The 25,741-nt window shown below is 40.4% G+C and overlaps 1 protein-coding gene across 1 annotated transcript in view; it reads right to left on the minus strand.

Annotated features, from left to right (window-relative positions):
- PIK3C2G (phosphatidylinositol-4-phosphate 3-kinase catalytic subunit type 2 gamma) overlaps positions 1–25,741 on the minus strand; it is a 276,099-nt gene that overhangs the window by 39,202 nt on the left and 211,156 nt on the right. The window contains exons 26-30 of the mRNA XM_048827594.2: positions 24,081–24,273; positions 23,416–23,537; positions 21,308–21,416; positions 12,283–12,358; positions 1,109–1,203 (exon numbers count right to left, since the gene is read on the minus strand). Of these exons, the coding sequence (XP_048683551.2) occupies positions 1,109–1,203; positions 12,283–12,358; positions 21,308–21,416; positions 23,416–23,537; positions 24,081–24,273 (595 nt within the window). The remainder of the gene's footprint in view (positions 1–1,108; positions 1,204–12,282; positions 12,359–21,307; positions 21,417–23,415; positions 23,538–24,080; positions 24,274–25,741) is intronic.

Raw genomic sequence — 25,741 nt, forward strand, 5'->3', positions numbered from 1 at the left:
CAGCCAGTCTCATTTTGTGTTGGCTGATGCTTGGCTGAGTCCAATGTAGAGCAAGTGATTGTAATCTAGTCTGGAGGTGTAAAAGGCATGAATGAACACAGTGGAATCCATGGCATGGAAGAAATGTCACAATCTCCTAGTTAAACAAAGGTAATGAAAAGGTCTTCTGGCCACTGCCATTGCCTGACACTGAAAAGAGCAGTTGGGGATTCTAAAGCCTGTAGAGGCTGTTAATATCAAAGAGCAGACATACCACTTTAGCCGAGGTAATGCATACTGCCCTCACAAGATCCCCTAAGCCAACCAGCATCATCTGAGTCTTGTCTGAACTGAGCCTTGCCAGTCCTATCACAGCCACACTTCCGGAAAGCAGATAATTTTACCATCTAGATCTGCTGAGAGTAGAGCTGAGCATTGTCATCCTATCAACGACACTGCAGCCTAACCCACCTCAGTATTTCCTCTAGCAACTTCACCAGGGAAGTCACTTCAGAAAAAATGGCGGAGGGAGGCGGAGGGGAGAGTTTTGTCAGCATATAGAATGTTGTATGTGCTTATAATTTGGGGGATGAGGGGAATGGAGCACATAGACTTATGAAAAGTCCCAGGGGCACTATGCCTCCTTGTCCAATAGCAAATGATGTTTCTGAACTTCATGTATGTGTTGAGCAGGAGAGCTGACATATCTGTACAATCCCACATGAAAGAACGCTGGAGTAGATAAGTAAGTACTCTCCAGCTAGGACCTTACCAAGAAAGGGACAGAGCCATTGACATGTGACTCCATCCATTCCTGGCAGGAGTCAACAACAACTCGGAATCAGTAATAGCTAAAGCAGCTCACAGAGCCATTATGGACACCTAATCTTTTGTGCATTGCCAGTAGGAGATCATCACTGGCCATGAAACTAAAGATACTAGTTTCTGTACTACACCCTGGCTTCAAACCTTGTTGAAAGAGATCAGATATGTTAAATGAAAAGCACTGTCACACAACCTTCTGTAAAATATATTTATCTGCAAAGGACATTGTGAGGATTAATGTTAGCACAGCACTCTGCTAATATAAAATCTTATGCTAGAGCTCAATTATAATCAAAGGACTTACAATATTCCTCATATGTTTCAACAATATTGTCAGGTGGGTGCACTCATAGGATATGACTAACTGCACTCCAGGTTTCTGTTCAGTAGATTTTGGACCTGAAATAAGCAAAAGAAATTAATTTCCAGTTATTGAAAGTGTGAATTTCCAGTCAGTGAAAATATTAATGGGAATGCATAGCTAAAGCATTGAAATACTATTTTAAATAACATGTATAACAAAATATTGCCTGCTTAAGGAAGGTCTGGAATTAGAAAACACTAAAGATGAGCTTGTTATAAATATTAGGCCATTAAGAGAGATTTTACATTTTCATTTGTTGGTCAGTCTGAATTTCAGCTGGAATGTTAAGACCTAATTATCTATACCCTAAGGGTATATTTTAGAAAAATGAACATAATTGAACTGTTGTTTGTGATTTTTCCTATACATTAAAAAAAAAATCTTACATGGGGTTTCAATTTCTTCCAGTTTGCAGTGGGGGAAAAGAAGCTCTTACTTGTATAGGAGGCAAGGCATGTAAATCAGTGCAGAATCTGGCTTACATTTATAGACACAAGAGTTCGCAAAAAGGTCCCAAAACAACTGTAGATTTATGAGACCTAAAGATACTAGGTGTAAAGAAAAGGAAAAGATTACTGTATTTTTGCCAATTGCAGGCATGGGTGAAAGTAACATTCCATACTTACCGGTACGGAGGCCAGCTCCGGCCCCTGGAAGGGGCGGGGCCTCAGGCGGAAGGTGCGGGGCTGGGAGGGTCAGCGTCCCCCAGCCAGCCCATCCGCACTGCTTGGCCTGCACCGCCCAGGGCTCCGGTGGCGATGTAAAGGGCCCGGGGTGCTGGTCACTGCTGTGGTAGCAGCAGTGGTGGCCAGAGCCCCAGGCCCTTTTAAATAGCAGCCCCGGAGCCCTGGGCGGTGCAGGCCAAGAAGAAGCTGCCCCTTTTTCCACCCCCGGCAGTGGCCTGGGGGGGGACGGTGGGGGAGGAAGGAGGCAAAAGGGGGGATGACGGATGACGTTAAAGCGCTGCAATGGCAGCGCTTTAACGTCAGCTGAGTATGGGCCGGTACTGGGGGCCACTTTTTACCAGTTCACCTGCCCGTACCGCCTTACTTTCACCCCTGATTGCAGGCCTGATCCCATGGCCCTGATACTTTGCACAGATTCGTATTAATATGCAGTTACAATCTGATCCTGTTCACACTGAAACCAGTGGCAAAAATTCCATTACCTTGACTGCAAGCCCAGTCAGGTTTATAATCTGAACACTGACTCAGTATTTCCTATTAGTACGTTTAGAGGCATTGAGCCAAATGTCTTCACCAAAAAGTTGTGTTTTTTTAAAAACTGTGGGATAACGAATGCAGGTTAGCTGGTCTTGCTGTCGAATCCTAGTGGAGAGGCACACGTAGCTTTTACCGTGATGTAGTTAGGTCAAGGTCAACATTTTACCTCCCACCTGTGGTTGACCTCACGTTGCTTGAAGTAAAAATGACAGTCTCTTGTCTCCACTAGGATTTTTGTAGAGAGATAGCTAACCCTCGTTATTTATCCTGCTGTAAAAAAATACCCTCAACCTCGATGTAAACTACTCTAACTTTACTGAAACAAGTAGGGTTTCATTTTACTGACACTAGGACTGAATTTGGCCCATTATATCCATTTACTAGACTAACAAAAAAGTGAGAGTTTGCTCCTGTTATCATTTATTTGTTTTACTGTAGTGCCCAGGAGCTCCAGTCATAGACCAGGATTCCACCATGCTGGGTGCTGTAAAAACGCACAAGAAAAAGACAGTCCCTGCCCCAAAAGCTTGCAATCTAAGTATAAGCCAAGAGTCAACAGCTGGATAGAGGTAGATGGGGGAGCGCACACAATGAAACAATATTGTCTAATAAGACAAGATAGACACAGGGTGGGGAAGGGGTAGAACGCACAAGCAGAGTGAACAATGGGATGGCGGCAACTGTTATGTTAGGTCCACCGTTTTGGGGGATGGGGTGATACTTGGGAGGGGATAGGCTAAATGAAAAGAAAAAGTGAGGGCAAGGAGGGTGAGAGGGACAGGGCAGAGGAGAAGAGGGTAAGGCAAGGCAGTTGTGGAGTGAAGCTGAGATGAAGAGCCTGAGGAAGGGGAAAGGCAGGGAGGAAGGGAGGGCTGGAGCAAACGGCCAATCAGCAGAGGGCAGAGAAAGTCAGAGCACTTTGAACTGTTTTGACTGGAATGTCGAGAGGTCCCAGATTTGGCTGCTCCTGTTCCTACCGGCTGGAGTCTCTGGTTGGCTGCTCTCTACTGCTCTCCATCATGCCATGGGGTGGGAGTGAAGGCACCATCTGGGTCCTTGTGCCACCGGACTAAGAAGATGTTGATGGGAGGGATGACCCCAGGTGGGCTCCACTTTACGCACTCTCCCCACAAGGGTAGCAATCCTTGCTTTGGCTTCATCTGTTGCTACCAATCTGTGGCTGGCTCTTCTCTGCAGATTTCACACCCCCACCCCCTACGTGGCTCGGGGGATCACCTAGATCCCAGTGCACCCAGACTGTGGCAGGGTCTCTGCTGGACAATTCTGGAGGGGTGCTGGGAGAGGGGTGGACACCATTTTATCCCCTCCTCCACTGCAGCTGACGTTAACCCCATCATGCCAGTACAGCTATGCAAGTATGAATGAGGTTCTGTTCTGCTTACGTCATTATCAACAAAAGCATCAGGAAAAGAGTGCTGAGTCTGCCACGCAGCATGTTGGAATCTGCCACTCTGTGACAAACCTACTTTAATCCCATCCCATTTTCAAAAGTGATTTAGGCACTCAGGAGCCTTTGTCCCATTGACTTTCAGTGAGGTGTTGGAGCCTAGGTCACTTTTGAACATGAGATTTAGGCTTCTAAATGAGTTGGGTATTGTGACGCTGTGCAGAATGCCTAAATATCTTCAAAAATCTGGGCCTTAGTCTCTCTGAGCCTCAATTCCCCATTTGTGCAACAGGCATCAAATTATTTTACAAAAGATTTGGAGAATAAATACACAGATACTTGGGAGGTACTCAGACATTATCATGATAGCAGCTCAATAATTAATTAGATAATCCAAATACTCCCAAAACTTTGGGAAAGTTCAGATCAAAATCTGAACTTCATAACTATTCCCTATCTTTACAGAGAGCCCCAAACCCAGAACGGCAAGTCCTGAACTCAAGTGATATTTTTTGATTCCCCCTCCACCGCCAAAAAAAGGGTGCTGTTTAAACAGAAAGACATGTGTCTCTGACATGGCCTATGCCACCATGCAATGCAAGGAAAATCTTTACTAAGTTCTCATGAACAGAAAACTGAACAGAAGAGGTAAAACCTGCCTAACTAGAAAGCAGAGATGCTGCTGTCCTCCTGCTGTAATAATTTGCATACCTATCCTTTTCAAAAATATTTTTGTAAACTGGCCACATTTATTTCAGTTAGGGCTGTCAATTAATCGCAGTTCACTCATGTGATTAACTAAAAAAAATTAATCACATTTAAAAAAACTAATCATGATTAATCACACTGTTAAACAATAGAATACCAATTGAAATTTATTAAATATTTGTGGATGTTTTTCTACATTGTCAAGTATATTGATTTCAGTTACAACAGAATATAAAGAGTACAGTGCTCACTTTATTTTTTTTATTACAAATATTTGCACTGTAAAAATGATAAACAAAAGAAATAGTATTTTTCAATTCACCTTATACAAGTACTGTAGTGCAATCTCTTTATCGTGAAAGTGCAACTTATAAATGTAGGGGGTTTTTTTTGTTACATAATTGCACTCAAAAACAACACAATGTAAAACTTTAGAGCCTACAAGTCCACTCAGTCCTGCTTCTTGTTTAGCCAATCGCAAAGAGAAACAAGTTTGTTTACATTTACCAGACATAATGCTGCCCACTTCTTAATTACAACGTCACCTGAAAGTGAGATCAGGCAGTCACAGGGCACTGTTGTAGCTGGTGTCGCAAGATATTTATGTGCCAGATGCGCTAAAGATTCATATGCCTCTTTATGCTTCATCCACTTTTCCAGAAGACATGTTTCCATGCTGATAACACTCATTAAAAAATAATGCATTATTAAATTTGTGACCGAACTCCTTGGGGGAGAATTGTATGTTTCCTGCTCTGTTTTACCAGCATTCTGCCGTATAGTAGTTTTGGATAATGACCCAGCACTTATTTGTTTTAAGAACACTTTCACTGCAAATTTGACAAAATACAAAGAAGATACCAATGTGAAATTGCTAAAGATAGCTATTGCACTTGACCCAAGATTTAAGAATCTGAAGTGCCTTTGAAAATCTGAGAGAGGTGAGGAGTGGAGAATGCTTTCAGAAGACTTAAAAGAGCAACATTCTGATGCGGAAACTACAGAGTCCAAACCACCAAAAAAGAAAATTAACCTTCTGCTGGTGGCATCTGACTCAGATGATAAAAATGAATATGCGTTGTTCCGCACCACTTTGGATTGTCATCAGCATGGATTCATGTCCTCTGGAATGGTGGTTGAAGCATCAAGGAACATATGAATCTTTAGTGCATCTGACATGACGCCAGCTACACCAGTGCCATGCGAATGCCTATTCTCACTTTCAGGTGACACTGTAAACAAGAAGCAGGCAGCATTACCTTCTGCAAATGTAAACAAACTTGTTTGTCTGAGCGATTGGCTGAACAAGAAGTAGGACTGATTGGACTTGTAGGCTCTAAAGTTTTACATTGTTTTATTTTTGAATGCAGTTGTTTTACATAATTCTACATTTGTAAGTTCAACTTTCATGATAAAGAGATTACACTGCAGTACTTGTTTTAGGTGAATTGAAAAATACCATTTATTTTGTTTTTTTACAGTGCAAATATTTGTAATAAAAATAAATATGAAGTGAGCACTGTACACTTTGTATTCTGTGTTAATTGAAATCAATATATCTGAAAATGTAGAAAACACCAAAGAAATTAAATAAATGGTATTCCATTATTGTTTAACAGTGCGATTAATTGCACGTGATTCATTTTTTTAAGTGTGCAACAGCCCTAATTTCAATGCTAGAATGATTTTGTTATAACAATCTACTCCCAACCCCCTTCTGATATTGCATAGTGACTAGATGAGCATCATTAGGAATCACTTAAACAGTGACAGGAGGGGAAGGAAAAAAATCCAATGAATTGCACAACTTCATAGGTTCAGTGTTTTTCTTGGGTAATTAGAAGCACATGGAAATTGGTTAAATAAATAGCCATAAGAATTGTGCTAAAGCAGTTGTAACAATACAGAGCATAGCATACTTGAGTATGAAACAGGGAGTTATGTTTGAACATAAAGGTACAATTCTCTTGGGGGCTCTGTTGATACTGTGAATTGCAAGAGGTCAACTTCAGCAGTTTAGAAAGTGCATCAGATCTCAGAGTGTAAATTACAGTGTTAGAATTCAGTTGAGCATCATGTCCTGCCCCACCCCTTTTTTATCTGTTCTATTAATGTTTTAGAAAGTGAAACTTTCCATCCAATGGAGGAATTCTTCACTTGCAATCGGTGTTTTTATATACAAGAAATAAATGTATGAATTGTTTAACTAGGTTGAGGACAGTGCCATACATCGGGGAAATACATATTTTAATCACATGAAAATCTGAGGTCTGAAAAAGACACCATAGAAATGAGCATGGCTATTTTAATTTTTTTTTTTTGCCTTTTTCCAATGTATATATGAAACGGCTTTAACAACAAAGATAAAATGAACTGAACACAAGGAAGAAAAAGGAAAAAAAAAAAAGAACACAAGGAGTCTGATTCAGCAAGGCACTGAGCGGGCTCCTCTGAGGCATTAACCACTTTCAGCTTCCATCAGCTACCATCAACAATAGCAGCCAGATGCCATCAGGCTGTTTTTAGCCATCAGGTAACAGTTTAGAAACTCCTGCATTCAGTGCTCAATTGTGGTCTCATTGAAGTCGATGGGCATTTTGCCATTTTCTTTTGAGACCAGAATTTCGACCTAAACTATAATGGAGCACACCTGCTCTGATGCCCAATCTGGATACAGAGCAGCTGGCGGACCCGCATGCTTGGACTCTGCATTGTTAAAAGGTGGTGTGCTCTGTCTGTTCTCTCTTATAAACTAGGGCCAAACATTTGTCTAATGGAAGACACAGTCAGAGCTCCCACTAACTTCAATCGAATCGAGATTTGACTTCTAAGGATTGATCTGATGCTCACTGAAGTCAACGGAAAAGCTCCCATGAGTGCCCGAAGCATGGCCCCAGGGCTAAATAGAGTTCACAAGTTCTTTTAATATGACTTCTGGATGCTCCTTCCTTGGGACTCCAGGGTAAGGCTTGAGTCAGCTGTGGGTTTATTTATTTTTTATGATTACAAACCAAGCCAGCTAATTTATTTGGAAATTAATTGCAACTTCAGGCTGAATGATATGCAGTGTTGCCAGGTTTGTGTTCCCCTTATTTATTTGGATGGCCATTTTTAAAGCAAATTACAGCCCTACTTTATGCTCTCCAATGTTTCTGGAATCATCATTTTTAAACAAACCATTCACTGTAGTTGCCATGTTGTATGAGAAATTAAGGAAGTAAGGCAACAGATACAGAGAAATTGATCAAATTTCCTTGAGGGAAACTACCCTGGAAGAATGTTTTGCTTTTATGCATCAAAGGATTGCAAAGTGCTGTGTAAACACTAACTAAACAAGCTTCTCAGCACACCTTGAAGGTAAGTAAATCTTATTCTATCTTCTACATCCCTTGATTTGTCTCACACCTTTCCTCTCAAGACCTGTTTTAATGATCTACCATCAAAGGCTGATGGAACCAGTTCAGTTTGAGTGGATTGGGGTAGAATACTGCAAAAATGACCAACTGCTTTACTGACAGTTTGGTAGAGAATTATAATCCTCCTGTCATCAACTGTTGAAAGATTAGCTCCTAACAATCTCTTTCCTAGATTTGGCCTCATAAGACATTATGAAATACTGATGGCCTGCAAAAGATGAAATACTAAGAACACATCAAGAAGCACATATAAGAAAGTGCAGCAGAGAGAGTTGTCATGTATCACAAGGATTAGTACAACAGTCTGGTCTCTCTAGGGGTGACACCCACACTAGGCACTGGGAGTAAAGCCTGCACAGGGACGTGTAATGCACATCTCCCCCCTTCAGTGAGCTTGGCTTTTGTTTTAAAAGAGGATAGGTCCTATTTCTCTGCTGGTATAAATGGGCTCAACTCTACTGACATCACCTAATTGTGCCAACACAGACCTTGTCCTATATGTGAACCATTAGAAATGAAAGCAACCATTTCATTTCTTCACAGTGTATAGTTGAATGGTCTGGAATTTTAATACTTCCAGTAGATGTTATTCAGTAACAGAAAAATAATCATCATCACTGAATATCAAAATTGTTTTGATGGATATTTTCCCACAAAATAACATTTTTTTTGGTCATCATGAAACACCTTAGGCAAAATCATTTTTTATACCTGTTCCCCCCATAGTAGGCTAAGAGTACCAGGATGCATACAATATTGAGTATATTTCAGAATGCATCCCAGTGGGAATACTGCATCTGTATTCATGACAAAGTAAATTTGGCACTGAGTTTTAATCTCTTCATTGATAGGAGTATAGTATAAATTAATACATTTTAATTTTTATTGTACTCTCTTTAATAAATGTAATTACCTACAATCTTCGAAAATTAAAGTGGTGTAAGTGAAGGATGATGTCAATCAAAATTCATAATCTGCTTGTTATGGGGCATTCTTTCTAACTAAGAGACAGGGCTGAAGGACAAATCACCAAATTCTCATTCAGGCAAAACTCTTATTAAAGCCAAGTGGAGTTTTGCCAGAACAGAGAGACAGTAAAAATGGAGGCCTGAATCATCCCATATATAGAAAAAAGGAGTAAAACCTCTGGGCGGGGGAAAGGAAGGGGGAAGGTGTCTCCACACAGAATTCCCTGCCTTCTGCACCATCCCTCCACTAAAGGGATGGGCTTCACTCCTTGAGAATATGCTTAGGGCCCACCTTCAAGCCAGGAAGATCCCAGGCCTTCTATGGGAACCCGGGGCCACACAGGGCAATGCATTGTTCCTGTCCCCATAGAATTATAGAACCATATGGTTAGCAGGGACCACCAGGGTTATTTAGTCTACCCCCCACCCCTGCCAAGATGCAGGATTTGTTGTAGCTATCCAGCCTCCTTTGAATTTTAATTCTATCCTCCAAAGTATTTGCAGTCCTCCCTAGATTTGTGTCACCTACAAATTTGATCAGCATGCTCTCTATTCCTACATCCAGGTCATTAATAAACATGCTAAATAACACAACACCCAGAAAAGATCCATGTGGAACCCCACTTGAGACCTCCTTCCAATCCGTCATCATTCCATTAATAGCTACTCTGTTTCCAGTTGTTTAACCAATTATGCATCCACTTAATGGTAGTTCTACCGAGCCTGTATTTCTCTAGCTTACTTATGAGAATGTTATGTGGGATTGTGTCTAAAGTCTTGCTAAAGTCCAAGTATATTATGTCCACCGCATTCCCCTTCTCCACCAAACCAGTTACCTTGTCAAAGAAGGAAATCAAGCTGGTTTGGCATGATCTGTTCTTGGTAAATCCATGCTGGCTCTCAGTGATCACCGCTTTATCCTCCAGGTATTTGCAAATGGAATGTTTTATACATTGCTCTAGTAGCTTCCTAGGTATCGAGGTCAAACCGACTGGTCTATAGTTCCCCGGCTCCTCCTTCCCCCCCTTTTAAAGATGGGCGCTACATTAGCCCTTCTCCAGTCTTCCAGTACCTCTCCTATCATCCATAAGCTTGCAAATATCAGCAATGGCTCTGAGATTTCTTCAGAACCCTAGGATAAATGGCAACAGGCCCTGTTGACTTGATTCATTCAAATTAGTCAAAAGAACTCGGCTGTGTTCTTTACTTTTCCTGATCTGCATTTATTTCCCTTTATTTTCTATAATAACTTCTCTGGTCATGCTATTTTTTGTATGAAGAGTGAAGCAAAGTAGGCACTGAGCAGTTCCGCCTTCTTATCATCTTCTGTTACCGGCTCATCTTCTCCATTGAGCAGTGGGCACATGACATCTCTGATCTTTCATTTTTGTCTGACATATTTGTAGAAACCCTGCTTGTTGTCTCTAACACTTCTTGTCAGTTGTAACTCATTCCTTGCCTTGGCTTTCCTGACTTTGTCCCTACATACTTGTGCTATTCCCACGTATTCATCCTTACTGACATGCAAGTCCTTCCATTTCCTGTATGTATCCCTTTTGGGTTTTAGATAGCTAAAAAGCTCCTTGTACAGCCACATTGGTCTCCTGTGGCTCTTCTTATCTTTCCACTGCATCGGAATAGCATTATGTTGAGCCTCTAGTATTACATCTTTCAGGAACTGCCAGCCCCCTTCGACTCCTTTAGAGTTGAAGGGGGCTGACAGGGGGCTCCTAGACCCAACACACATCATTTCCCACTTTCCAAAGGAAGTTGAGGGAACAGTGCTCTGGAGGTGGCTACTCTCTTTATGCAATTTAGGGCCTTCTTTGTGTTCTGTGCTGGTACAGTGCCAAGCATAATGGAGCCCTGATCTATGACTGCTACTGAGATACAAACAAAAATAATGTGAAACCAGGGGGAAATTCCCCTCCGTAGCCATGTAAAGACCTCAGAATTTGAACATTAGAACAAAGAGAAAGGGCATTAACTACTTCAATCTGAAAAATCTATGTGATTGTCTTACTCTCAAAATCTTTAACAATTAGTGTTTTCTAGGGTAACTGGAGATGAATATTCCTGTAAGACACAGATGCTTTGCTTATTTAAAGCATTTCCCAGACTTTTGAAAGCCAAGTTACCCTGCAGGCAAACAGCTTCCTACATCCCTATCTCTGATTATTCAAGGCCTACTGATCTTAACTTGTACATCTGCTGTATCCCCCTCTCTCTGGCTAGTCTTACGGAGTCCCCACATCACGATAAAAATGTAAAGAGTTAACCAACAGGTTGGGTTATTGATATGATAGCTTGGTAGCTCACTAAATACTCAGAAAATAAATGATGGTCCAGTTCACAGAGTGAAAGGTTTTCTTCTTTAACCAGTGTACCATTGGCTATATAATACTTATATGGATGGTCCACTGGGTTCAATTCCCTGCTCTTCTGCAGACTCATCATGTGACATCAGTGTCTCAGTCCCTCATCTGTAAAAGGGGGTTAACAGTAGTTCCTGATCTCTCAGGGGTGTGAAAGATAATACATTTAAGACTGTGAGGTACTTAGATACTACAGTAAAAGAAGTCATAGAGAGCTGTAGAACATAGCCCATGAACCCAGGCTACAAGCTGTATTTAAGGTCTGGCTTGAATTTTTGCAACAAAACTCTTCTCTTGTCAGCACTTTGCATCTTCCCAATCCTGGGCCATCTGGGTATCATCAGAGCAACCATAACCAGTTTCCAATGGCCCTAAGGGAATTGATGGGGTACAGAGATGTCTTGGCCATGGCTCTTGTGCTGCAAGGAGAGGGGCCGTAGGAGCCACTATAGCAATCCTACACCAACAGAGGATCTCTCTACACAAGGGGAATCCTCCAGTGGTTGGTTAAACCAGAATTAGAATTGCTTTGTGTCACTAGAGTGGTATAGCCAAGGAGCAGGGGCTCAGTCTATAAAGAAGAGGAACAAGCACATTGGACATGGAAGGGATGTGGCATTGTTAACAGCCACTCAGTTATGAAATGTGGATAACTGGGTATCCTGGAGCTTTCTTATCGCTTGGAATATACAGCAAATGGCTGAACTGTTTTGGTGCAATCAGAGTAGAACCGTGGCCTTCGGCATTAGGTTTTATTTCCCCCACCCCCAACTAGTAGGGGAAGGGATGTCAAAGCTAATTGGGGCTGCAGATTGTATTCAAAAAATATTTGTATTAACCTCTACGAGTCAGGAAATAAAAAGTGAACTGAATTACTTACTGGTTATTATACTCACATTAACAAACAAACAACACGTTTACCAGTGGGTTCGGTTACACCCACCTCTGCATTGCAGCATTTAATGTTACCAAGACCTATTCCCTCTTAAAGTGATCAATATTAATAATGTACATGCCTAGGCTAACAAGTGCAGATTCTTCCGGCCAGTCGGTTTTGGACCCATCGAGGAAAAAGCTGAGGACGTGCTCATTCTGAAATCAAATAAAAAAAACAACAGAAATATTACATGCTGTGAATGGGTGGGGGATGTGCTCCATTTTCCAACACTGGTCCCGAAGGGCAACGGGCTGGTTTGTCTCTTGCACATGCACTAGAGGAATAAGCAGGAAAGGGGAGCCTCTTCCCTCCCATTGCAGGGCCGCATGGCAGGATAGGACCCTAGTACTCCCTTGGATGTTGCTCTATGAATCCAGATGCACACCCGAGTGGGGTGTAATCACAGCCCCGACCATCTGTGCAAAAACTGGGTTTGACAGCAGGCACTAACAAGGGTGCATCCTTCCCCTTTTTGGGGAAGCAGGAAAGCAGCACACCTGAGGGAGTTGTACCTTGGCCCCATGAGCCATCCTGCTCTGCACTAGCTGGATGACTCAGGGACACTATGTCTTTGCTTCTTCCGGTCAGCATGCCACACGACAGCAAGGCCAAAAAGTGGTCTCAGATTAGTGTTTCTAGTTGGTAAATATGCTGCAAAATATTTCAACCCCACCCCCTGTGCAGCCCTTCTGTGGAGAGGAAGTGGTGCAGAAGGTCTTGCATTGGTCCCCTGCATGCAGGGTGAAATTCACCCCATTCACTGGACCAGTGTACGGCCTGCAGTGCCACATAACTTAAGTGGTGCAAACGTCTTCTGTTGGCTCTCTGTACCCTCCCATTCTAACAAGGCTAATAAAGAGTTAACTTTCTGACAGAGCTCAGACATGCAAATAGGAAGAAGAGGATCATTTTTCACCACATTGTTTAAAGAGGCCTCACCTCTTGTGCTAGATTAGAGATTTTATTTGTGTTAACTGACCCACGGTGCTCTAGTAAACAGATGTAAAAGGTAGTTGAATTCAGCTTTAGAGCAGTAAAGTAATAAACCAAATCCCCTGGTCTCAAATATTGTGCAGTGCACTAAAAATGTGAATTTCAAAATGAACAGTTATAAGAGTTCTGAATCAAAGCTGGACAGTAATTGCATTTTATTAGCTTTTTCATAAAGCAGCATGTCAGATTGTCCATGCTTTAATGTCGTTAGACTAGCCACATTTATATCAGTGTAACCGGGATTGATACTATAACGAACTGGATGCTGCACAAGAGCCTTTTCAGATTCCAGCATTCAAATGTCATCAGCATTTTACAGGGCTAAGAGAAATAAGATGTCTCTTATCAACAGCATGTCCTGCTTCAGTTTGACAAAATGCAGCAAGAGACAAAAAACGAAAAAGAGGAGCTTAATGATAAATGTAGCTCCTAGAGCAATTAACATCTGGGATTAGCAGAAGAAAAAGGAACATATGCTCAGCATTCAGATATGATTTAACAATTTGGATTTATTTTGACATTTGTTTTTGCTTTTTATTTTGTTGTTTGAAAAATAAAACCTCCAAAATGCTTCTAAAAATGTCACTTTTCCTTGATTCAAATAGGAGAAGAAGTGATTAGCAAGAAAGTGCCAGTACTCCAGATAAGCCGAGTGCTGACAAATACAAGGTAACTTTAATCTTCTGGGGATATCTCATATGTGAACACATATACTGCTTCAGGTAGTAGTGTCATCTTGAACATTTATTAAACAATAGGCTTATTCCTTGTGGGACCCTTATTTGCTTTTTCAGCATAAGTCTCCACAGGCAAGTGTAGGGAGACTCAGCATTTGAAGGAGTATATTTTTGGCAGCTCGGCCCTTATTTAATAGTATGAAAAGAAAGCAGATAAATGTAAGTAGTCATCCTACCTTCATAAACTCGAGAGGACAGGTATGAGGAGGCAGAAGGAAGAATATTTTAACACATTTGAAAGGGAAATAAAAATTCTTCACTGAGCATCCTGTCTTTCTACTTCCTCTTGCTTGCTCTTTCAACACTAGATAGGTAGGTTTATATTGGTGACACAGGGAGATTACTGAGTGGGAAGAGCGGAGGTTATTTCAGGTTACCATAATTGCAAGTTCTCATTTTCACCAGTACCTGCACCATCATTTAAGAGCACATGGCAAATGGTGCAAAATCTCATGACAGGCATACACATAATGGACACCATTCATCCCTGGTGCCTCACTATTGATTTCAAGGCATGAATTTTGCTGTGTGTGTGTGTGTGTGTGTGTGTGTGTGTGTGTGAGAGAGAGAGAGAGAGAGAGAGAGATTGAGAACAATGACGTACCCAGCATGGTAACAACACACATAGGGAGACAAGAAAGGTTAGTGTTGGCAAGTGAAAAGGAAAAAAAAAAAAAACTGCCTCAGACAGCCCAGGACCAACGGGCAGATTGGCCAGCCCACAGAGGGCATGTGAAAACACTGCCAAGGCCAAGGAAAAGATCTTCAAAGTGTTTGTTGTAATAGGCATCCATAACTGCTTGAGAGACAGCAACTGCTCGGCAAATTGTGTGGAGGCTGAGATCTTAAGTATCGGGAGTACGTCTGCATAGTACAGGACATGCTCGTTTAGAAGCCACTTCAGCAAATAATTTAAACACATGCTTAGGTTCACCCCTATTCAGCAAGAGACAAACACATGTTTAACTTTAGGCTTGTGCTTCAGTCCAATTGCAGTCAATGCCAATGGGACTTAAGCATGTGCTTAAGTGCTTTGCTGAACATAGACAGACTGATGTATTAGAGCCTGAGACAGCACGTGTTAAATGAACACAAATTGTATGTTTTGTAAATGGCTGAGTGCCTGCATTCCATTAAGGATTAAATGCTAGTGATCAGAAGTGTTTGGTATTGGTCAAATAGTTTTGGTGGCCTCAGTACATTTCCAAGTGAATAGGTATCCATGTTACAAAGACACATCACCATGAGAGGCAGTAACTGACCCCTGTGTTGTCAATTTCAGCATAAGCCAAGGAGTGAATTGACCATGAACATTCAACTACTCTTTCACAGAGAGAAATGTTCTCCCCAGGTCAGTAATTTTAGTTTAAGTTCCTTAAAGCAATGCCTGTATTAGGAATTTTAGGCAAATCTCCCATCATTGGTCTTATTTTTATCTAATAAAAATATAATCTGTAAAGTTTAATGGTTGATGTTCACCTGGTTGAATCAAAAAGTCAAATATTCCATTAGGGGAATCTACGTACCTGAGCTGTGGGTGTCTCTCTGTTCAGAATTCATCAATATGCTCAGCTGTTAAAATTGAAAGGACCAAATTTCTGCTCTCAGGTACGCTGGTACAAATATAGAACTCTTAAATCTACTGACTTTGGTATGTATATTCTGAACTTACATTAGTGTAACACACTAGACTTTGGCCAGGTATCTCTACAGGAGCCTAAGTAAAAATTATCTTAATACTTGGGCAAATAAATTAATCATAGTCAGATTTCTAGATAGCAATAATTCCAGTAGAAAAAGAATCAACCTGATCTGTTTTTTTCAGCTGTCTGCCTATCCCATGCTTCTGTTATAGTTCAACAGGCCAGAGAAGCAGGAGGAAAGAAATAAATCAGAAAAAGCTGACCCTGCTGCATCTATGACATCTTCAGGAAGTGATAGGGGAAGATAGGAGACTTCAAGCCCTGTGCATTTTGGCTCTGCTTGATTGCAGTGTATACATGAAAAGTGAAAATTCAAGGGAGCCACACACTTCAGACCCTCATTATTTCTATCACATTAGAGCGACGCCATGAAATGAACACTGGAGCCATTTTCTGATTTCACTTGCATTGGTGTAAATCCAGAGTAGCTCCAGTGACATCACTGGGTTATTTTGGACTTACACCACTATGTACATGAGGAGAGAATTTGGCCCTGCAGGTTATACAACATTCCACCATATTTATGAGGGATTTCTTTGCTCAAATAAAAGAAAGATGTGAAAAAAATTTAAAATACAGATATGCCCCTTTTCAACCTTAATTACTTTTTTGCAAAGCATTAGTTAGACTAGCAAAAGGTGCAAAATTATCGCCTGATTCTCATTTATACTAAGGTCTTAAAGTGTGTACTTATGTAATTTACAGCCATTTCAATTTACACCCACTTTAAAGCTTCTTTACATTGTCATAGTGGTATAAAAAGACTTCAGTATAGGTAAAAATCAGGCCCTGTATGTTTCAATGTGCTAGAATCACATCTGATGTTAGCAGTAAAATTTCAATGACATCCATGGACTTTTATGTGCTTACACTAATACTGAATTTGGCCCAATGTTTTTAGAAGTATCTTGTGGATAAGTAAAAACAACTGCACACAGGAAAAAAAACAATAAACTTCACCTTCCCCACAGTTAATGTAGTGTAGTTTTGCTAATTGAGCCTTCTCTGAAATTTTCAAAAACCCAACCCACGCGCGCCCCAAAACAAACCAAAAACCTTTATGTATGAACTCAGTGGGACAATTCAGGTAAGTTTAATTAAGCACATGCATTTTGGTAGAATAGGAACTGACATCTAAAATCTGTGAGCTGCATGAGCACACTGTAAATCCAATATATTGAAACCAAAACAAACACCACACATTTTTTAAACAAAAAGAGATGAGAAAATAATCCATGCCCACCTGAGTAAGTTGATGAATTCTAAACAGCAACCCCTCACACACATTCAGGTACATAGATTGCTAGTTTCCTATTTATACAAAATATTGAGGGCTGAAAAATTAACATTACTTAATATTCAGTTCCATGATTGAAGTTAAGCTTTTTGTACGCCAAGGCCAGCTGCAACTTCCCCTTCAAACTACGCAGAAAAAAAATCACCTTAGTCAACAACTGACATGTTGCTGCTTGACACAGGACCCAAGAGCTGACTCAGTTAATAGTGCCTTAATTTGGTATGGACTCCTTAGGGAGTGGACAGTCTCCTAGAGCATGGCATTAAAATGATGAGCAACTGTGATAGCCCTAATTTATTTTATATATTATGGCTTTTGGGTTGTTATGGACCTGCAATTTCTATTTAGCCTATCACTCAGCTAGAGTTAGCAGTGGGCATAAAAAAAAAAGTCTGTCTGTGAATGTCACAGATTTGATTTACACTGAGATAATGTGTAATTTTGTTGTTCCCATGTTTCAAACCTTCAATTTATTGTGTCTTGATGTTTCAACTAGTTTCTGGATTGTTCTCCCACAATAAGACACCACTTGGCTGCTATTATTTAATGAGGCAAAACTGCAAGAGTCCAAATATTTCTGAACATGTTCTCATGTTTATCCATGATTATTGCCCCAGTATATGCAACTAATCAACCAACCATGATATAATCGGTGCAAAATTACAATATTTTTCTACCACACATGTAATACAATTGATTTCATGGAAATAAAATTAAACTAAAAAAACGTGCTGACATTTGTCCTTAATCATTGACTTAAGCTACTCTACTTAATATCAAAATAAAGATGCATGCATACTAGAAATTTGCTGTTTTAATTCCTGTTTGTAGCCAGATGGATATTAACTGCAATGTTTTACAAAAGAAAATTCACTCAGACAACTTTCTGTGAAAACATATCAGTTTTGATGGAACTTTCATTGGGAATATTTCTCAGGTCAAAACCAGAGGAAGCGAGAAAGAGAGAGAGAGAGAGAGAGAGAGAAACCTACTTGGAAATAGACCATAACATTGTGGGTAGAGCAGTCACCTGGGATATTGGAGATTGAGGTGCAGGTCCCAGTTCTGCTGGATTCAGGGCAGGGACTTGAACTTGGTTAGCCCACCAGGGAGGGTATTTCTCGAAAATTTTGAAAGGTCTTGGTTTTGTCCTGATGCAGAATAAACTAAATGCTGAAACCTCAACATTTTTACAAGAAACTGAATTCTTGTTTTCCTGCACCCATGCTCAGGAGCTCTCAGGGCAGGTATGTTCGCCCTCCCATCTGAACTGTCTGGCTCCCTTTTAAACTCATCTTCCAGTCGGATCAGGCTCTGCAGGTGTAGGGGGCGGGGGTGTAGTCACCTGGGCCAACAACTGCTCCTTAACCCCTTCAAAAGAAGGGGTTTATAGACCCTGTCACAGTATGGACATTGGTATGTGTGGATAATTTAAATTTTCTATTCTTTAAAATACATTGTATTGGTATTTTAAATGTTTTAAATAAGGATTTGACTCCATCAGAATTACAATACAAACAATAAGGTAGATAGTCCCTTCCCCTGCTATGTTAAATCATTTAACAGAAAAGGCCAGTCTTAAACATAACACTGTTTCAGTAATAAGCACTTAGTTTGGTCTGAAGAGTATGCACACTCACATGAGTCAGTGAGAAATCGGAGCGTAGTCCAATTCTCTTTAATTCTAGAATTTTTAGCTACATAACGATAAGTCTGAGTTTGCAGTACCTCCTGCAAAAGCAGAACAAGAGTTTTCATAGTTGCACAAAGTGACAATTTATGTCTATGAAATCAGGATAATCAGTTTAGAAATGATAGACAGAGGAATTTATAATTAAAATCTCTTCTACTTTTTGGGTTTCCACAGCCTGAGCCCACACCCTAGGCCTCAACTTGGCTAAAACACAATTCAGCAGGACAAAAATTATCAGGTTAATAGATGTAAAAGACAAAGAGTTTCATGCTATAGGCATCTGCACTTTCAAGACACACCAAACATTTATTCTTCACAAACTCCTTAATTATTTATTACTACCCATTTTTACTAATGCATAGTAAAAATACAAGTAACTCTTGAACAGAGAACTATCATTAGATATGGCTTAGGCTATGCTTTCTAGTCGCATGAGAAAAAGGACAGATTTGACTAGAAAGTTGTCTGAGATGAGAAGACAGACAGAAGCAAGTAAATACAATAATTTTTTTATCAAGAAAATCTCCTAACGAATACTTTCCGCTTGGAACTTAACCAAACATCCACTATGGGGAAAGGGAAAGTTGATACTATTTAAAAAACAAGGATCTCTCAGCCATTAATATAAAGAAAATGACCCACTGAACCAGTCTCCTTGATCTAAATATATCAGTATGTTCAGAATATCTAACATTCCCTGGCAGGAGAGCAACATTAAAGTAAAACATCACAATTCAGTGATTTTGGAACGCCATTGACTATATTAAGATGATCCCTAGAATTACTAGTTAGATACATAATGGGTAGGAAGACAATGTACAGCATACGGTAACATTTTACAGATGAAAACTATCCACCTATTATTCCTTCCATTAATATGGTCCACTGATCTTGTACACCATTAACTACAGCACATATTCTACTGTAAAAGATTAGTTTCTCTGTCATCATTTTAATAGTTGTCCCTAAACTCTCATCTCCTTGGCTCACAGTTCTTGTCTGCACTGGAACTGAACTCTGTATCAACTGAGCCACTGGTAAATGAACTGGTTGTATTGTACATCCACACTACCCATGTTGGAGTGGTTTAAGTTTTGCCCTCTATCCACAAGAGCACTGTTCTAAACAGTTTAATTTACAGAGTCCTCTGGGTACCTACCCCGCAATTCCCACTCAGCTCCCAGCAGTCTGGGAGCAGACTCAAGGCCACTAGTGCTCTGTGGGATGGTAATGGGAGGATTAGATGAATTATTAAACAAGATGAGTGGTAATGTGTTCTAACTGGCCATTAGACCATTTCTAGGGTTTTTTTTGTGTGCAGACACAAAGGATTTTACAAATATTCAGAGGTGATGTGTTTGTGGGGGAGGGCATGCAGCTGCTTGGCTTGTACTAAGCATGCTCACTAACATCCGCTGAAGCTTCTGCCCTCACTCTGCCCTTTCCCTCCCTCCCTCCCCTCTTATCCCCCTCCCCCCACTACTGGCAGGTACAGATCGTCTCTGCAAATATTCAAGGGGCTTCTATCAGTTTAATTTCCCTAGTGTAGACCAGGTTATAGTTTCTGCATTGTAGTGCCTGGCCCAAATGAAAGCCAGTCTATTGAAGGCAGGCCTAGGGCACAATTAAGACACAGAGCCTTTCACTTCTAAGTCACTAGCCTGAAACAGCCTAAGATCACTAATGATCAAAAAGAGCTTATGTGAAAAACTGGTGGTCTTAGTCCCACTTCACTGTAGGGCAGGGTCTATACAGCACATAAAAGCTAACGCAAAAACTCTGAATTTTTACTGGCAATCTCAGTAGAGAGGCCAAGGACTGAACTGGCCTGGAGTCTGAAGTCTCCTCTCCAAGCCTGAGTGTTGCTTTATCATGTGGATGTTCGCTATCTTTGGAAATCTACTGACATTTCCTATTGACTGCTGATCTTCAATCCAGGATTATGCATTATTATTAAAAAGAAAACAAGCTCTGATTGTTATTTCACCTGGATAATTTCCCTTTCCTCTTACATTTCTACGGTGTGGTCACAGCTTCATAAATTATTGTGCTGGGTGAGTTTTCCTGTCCAGCAAAAATTTTCAAGATTTAAAAAAATGTCCATCCCAAATCAGATGAAAAGTCAAAAATCTCAAAAATGTTGTGACCCTAAAATCAGAAAAATATTTCAGGTAGGTAATTTCAGTGTTTCATTTTGATAGTTTTGAAACATTCTGTTTTGATTTTGACCTTTTAAAATTCTTTTTTTTTGTTTACTATTACTTAACTTAAAATTCTAAATGAAAAGTCATTTTGAACCAAAAAACAGAACCTTTTGTTTAGAAAATGTTGAAACTGGATGTTTTCACAATTTCAAAACCTTTTTTCCCTGAAAAATAATTCTGAAATTAGGCTATTGTTGAAACCAATCTAAAAAGATTTGGTTTCCCTGAATCACCATTTTTGATGGAAAACATATCCTGTCAAAAAATTCCCAGCCAGCTCTAATAAATTATTTTTCCAATCTCTTTGTTGCCTGTGGGTGATTAGTCCTGTTAAATGCTATAATTGTTCCACCTCAGAAATGGGCACAGCAGTGTCTGGAGTTGTCATTTTATATGGGCTGTAGAAAGCTTTGGGATCTGTTTGGCAGAAAGCTGCTAAAAACAATATAAGCTATTATATGGAAAACGATCACGTACATTAGATAGGTTGTTGAATCCATTCAATAACTGCTTCACATAGAGATTTAAGTCTTTCATTCTTTTGTGTTCAAGATCTGTAAAAGGTAAATGCCACCAGTGGGGAAACCTGAAACAGAGAACATGTAGACATTTTATTTCTCCTGAAAAAATATGATATTATTTACTCTATGGTACATAAGAATAGCAGGACATCTTTAAGATTTTGTCTTAATTATTATTTTTATTTAAGAAGAGGGACTGTGGTCTAGAGGATAGGGCACTAGAGGTTGACTCCTGAGACAGAGGTTCTATTCCTTGTTCTGTTAATGACTTCTCGCATGACCTTAGGCAAGATGCTTCAGCTTTGTGTCTCTCTTCCCATCCCACCCTTTGTCTGTCTATTGCATTGTAAAGGCCAGATTTTTAAAGGTATTTAGGGTACCTAATAAGCACCTATCTGCATCTTTAGATGCTTATATTCCTTTAAAAGTCAGGCACTAAGTGCTTCAGGGAAAAGACGGTCTTTGTGCTTGTATAGTACCTAGCACTGATGTCAGCTTTTGGCTCTAGGCCAACTGTAATAAAATCCTACTATTTCTAATAATAATGAATGACAAAAAAGTATTAACGAAATCTTGCAGCCTCTCATCAGTACAGCTTTGCTTCCTCCCTTGCCTCCAACCCCCATTTCTTCTGTCTATTTAGATTGTAAGCTCTTCAGAAAAGGTTGTATCTTGTATTGGGTGTTTGTACAGGGCCTATCACAATGGGTCCCTGATCCCTACTGTGGCCTGAAGGTGCTACCACAAAGCAAGTCGTATATGGAAACACAATAATAATAGATAATAATGCTCTGATTGGATTTTAACAACATTAATTTTACTTTGGTTTAATAATTAAAAAATATTTCTCTAGTATTTTTCTACATCATGGGTCCTGTGCCAACTTCAAATTTTACAGCTGTTGAAGATACCTAATGTTTTAAATATTTTTTCACTTAAGTGTGTTATAAAAGCTATAAAAGCAGTAAATTCCAAAGCATGGCTCGATCAGCCAGAAGGTTAGCTTTCTAACAGTGCACCTTATTGGATTACATTAACCTTGAACTGGAAGGACTATTTCTCTCTCAAAATGAGGGAATGTATTGTGCGTCTCAGAAAAGCTACCTGAGCTAAATTGCATGTGAAGGTTTTGAGATATGGATTACTAATATTAAAATGAGATTGTTAAACGAATATTATGCTTTGCATCCTCTCATCTACATGATTTACAACAGTGGACGTTTCAATTTGATTGTATTAAGTTTCTCATCACCACTCCAGGCATTTAACAGTGACTCATTTACATTCTCCTTTTTCTGGTATAACCCTGTTTATCCTCTCAGGAGACACTTGAAAGCTGCAGATGAGTAGAGAGCCAGCCAGCCGTTCAACACAGTGAAATGACACTTGGACAGACTTTTTGAGAGCCTGCTGGTCAGATCCTTACTTTGAACAGGCTGTGCCCAATTCCAGAGCTCAGTGAAAAGCTGCCACTAGCTTTTAAAAGGCCAGCTAGATTACAACACATTGAGTTGTAATTTGCAGCTGTACAGAGGAACACTGGCTAGCTCTGCAGACCAGCTGGTTGTGAAAGTCTATGCAGGCAAATGACATTCTCATCTAGTGAAAAACTGAATGACTTAAGTAAATTAAACCTGATTTAAGGCCCAATCATGCCCCCAATGAAGTCAATGACAGTTCTGCCTTTCACTTAAGAAAAAAAAAAGGAACAGGCCCTAACCCCTCTTCTCCTCCCACATGCACACGCATCCTCCAGAAAGAAAGGCTCACTCGTTTGTTGTTAAATCATCCCACTCCTAGAAATAAATCTGCCTTGAAAATAATGAGTGAAAAAAGTATACCTCACAGGTGGCTGTGGACAACTAGAATATAGCAAAGTTAGGCTGCCACAACAGACTATGATCAGTTTCCCCTAGATCCTATGACAGACGTGAAAGATTCGAGTGCCTTATAGGCTGAATTTGTGTTGCTAGCAAATATAACCACCACATATTCTTCACATTTTTGCTTACGTAGCGAGAACCATTTAACGGCAGAATAATGAGGACTAATGTGCTGTCTTACTCCGGGAGGGCGTGTGATGGAAATTGCTTCTGTAGATGGCTGTGAAGTTTTGAAAATTGTTCAAATGATTTTTCCACAAAGGTGACCACTTGGCAGGTTTGCACCACCTGGACTAAATATAGCTGCATTGGGGAAAAAACAGAAATGATTAGAGAGAGGCTGATGCCAAAAAGGCACATGCAGGACTACAAGGAAATTTCAACAAAGAAAAACTTTTCTGTAATGTAGCTACACGTGCCTGAAAATGCAATTTGTAATTTATAGGCGTAGTTGTATAAAAAGGAATTTATCTGGATGGGATGCAGTTCAAACACTGAAATATCACCACTGAGTGCGAAAACTAATAATGCTCCATTGAAGCAGCGTACAGCAAGTTCTATCAGGCTTCCTAATTTTGTGCTGTGCTTTCCTTATGGGTGCTATAATTAGCTCTTGATTTATTTTTCACTATAGGGCAGGAACTGTCCTCCTTAATGGCTCCCCGCTAATAGCTCTCTGCCTGGTTTTATTTCCCTCCAGAATCTCATTGCTTATGGCACTGCTGCTCATTCTATGATCCTTTCTTTGTTACATTTTATATAACCGAGGCAGGAGAGCGTGTAAGCTAAAGGAAGAGTAGTTAAAGATCAAGCGAAAGGAGGGCAAGTGGAGAGCGAAATACATACAGAGTCAGGCTTTTTGCTGAACCCTAAAATGGTTGCTCGGGCAATTGACCTCTCTGCATCCAGCAGGTTGGATTCCTGAGGAACATTCTGTGAAGCTGTAGACTTGGCAAAGCCTGTGGCTAACATTTGTGCAAGCGTATGGATCAGGTTATTGAGTTTGACAGGGAAGCACTCTAAACTTTCCTTTATTTTCCTGAGAAAACAAAACAAAAAGAAGATCAAATGTAAACGCTTATCTTCATGCGTATATTTCCCTTTGCTTCCATTTCCTGGTGCCTGCTGCCATGACAGCAACTAAAAATCAAACACACACAACACGCATGCGCACACACTCTCTCTTGTCACCATTTGTTTGCAGCAGTTCAATTTACGCAGCAATTGAGCCCAGTTTGGATAAGTTATTCCACCAATCTCCAAAGGACTCGGGTGTTGTATCAACCAGGCAAGGTACTAACAAGCTTCAAGAGGACTTTATTTTCAAAGTGGAAACCTCTTCACCAAGCTGCTGCTGCTGCTGCACCCTCTGTAGTTTTCTCCCACCCTCTCAACTCCTCCCCCCTCCTTCCTGTTTCCTGTCCTTTCAGACTCCCAACAGCCAGTGCTCCCAATTCTAATAATTACAAGCAACATCTAAACACCACATTGGGCTGGGTGTGTTATCAGGAAAGTAAAAAATACACTCACTAGGCTAACAACCTAGGTAACCCACCTGAATTATCTCAGTGGCTCTTATTCCTGATTACCTGGACCCACCCCACCCCTGCTTTGGAGAAAAGAGGCACACACAATGCCTCCATGCATGTCGAGAAGCAGCAATTGCCACAGGGAGAATCAGCACTAAAGTTGAGACTCTCAAAGCTGATTCAGTGATTCACTTATTGGAGTCTGTGTTGCTAAATCCCTGAGTGGACTTTAAAAATCTCAACCCATGATCCTATTTGCCCTTTGTGTAGCTACATAAGAAAGAAAGACCTCCCTACACCATCTTTCCCCATTTAATTCCCATGCAAGATAAGCCAGAACACGGTTCTCACTTCCCAGAGCTTTGGGATCCTTCAGGATGAAAGGCACTATATGCAAATAAGCATGACCACTTCTTCAGATCAAATGTGAATTCTGTTTGGAGAATGGCACTTGCAAAATTATATCACAAGTAGTCCTTGAAGGGGGAGAGGAACTGCCCCTAAAATCCAGTTGCCCTGTTTAATCCAGTTGCCATTTGAATCTATTTTCACTGTGCTGTTAAGTTTCCTCTCTCTTCCTCTACTTATATAGGCTTTGGGGTCAGATTTCTGGGAAATCCAGTATAGTTGTTGATACTGTGGAGGGCCAGCCATTTAGACTTAACTACACAGCCCCCCAAAAAAGCCATAAGAGTCCCAGAGGTTTCCCAATGTTGGGTCTTAATTGGGACTCAAATACATGTTTAAATCTATTGCTAGTCAGAAGTGCACTTAAGCACATGCTTAACTTTTAACCACCTGTTTAAGTCCCATTCACTTAGGACTTCAGCACATGCTTAAAGTTAAGTATGTGCTTGGGCTATACTGGGAAAAGCAAGACTTTTCTGAATTGAGACCCGATTTTTCTGAACTGAGACCTAAGTTTGCATGACCTCTGACATTCGGGCTGAAGACTCTGGTATCTTTCACAAATGCAGT

Source organism: Caretta caretta, chromosome 1 (assembly GCF_965140235.1).
Source record: "Caretta caretta isolate rCarCar2 chromosome 1, rCarCar1.hap1, whole genome shotgun sequence".
In the NCBI taxonomy this organism is placed as follows: Eukaryota; Metazoa; Chordata; order Testudines; family Cheloniidae; genus Caretta; species Caretta caretta.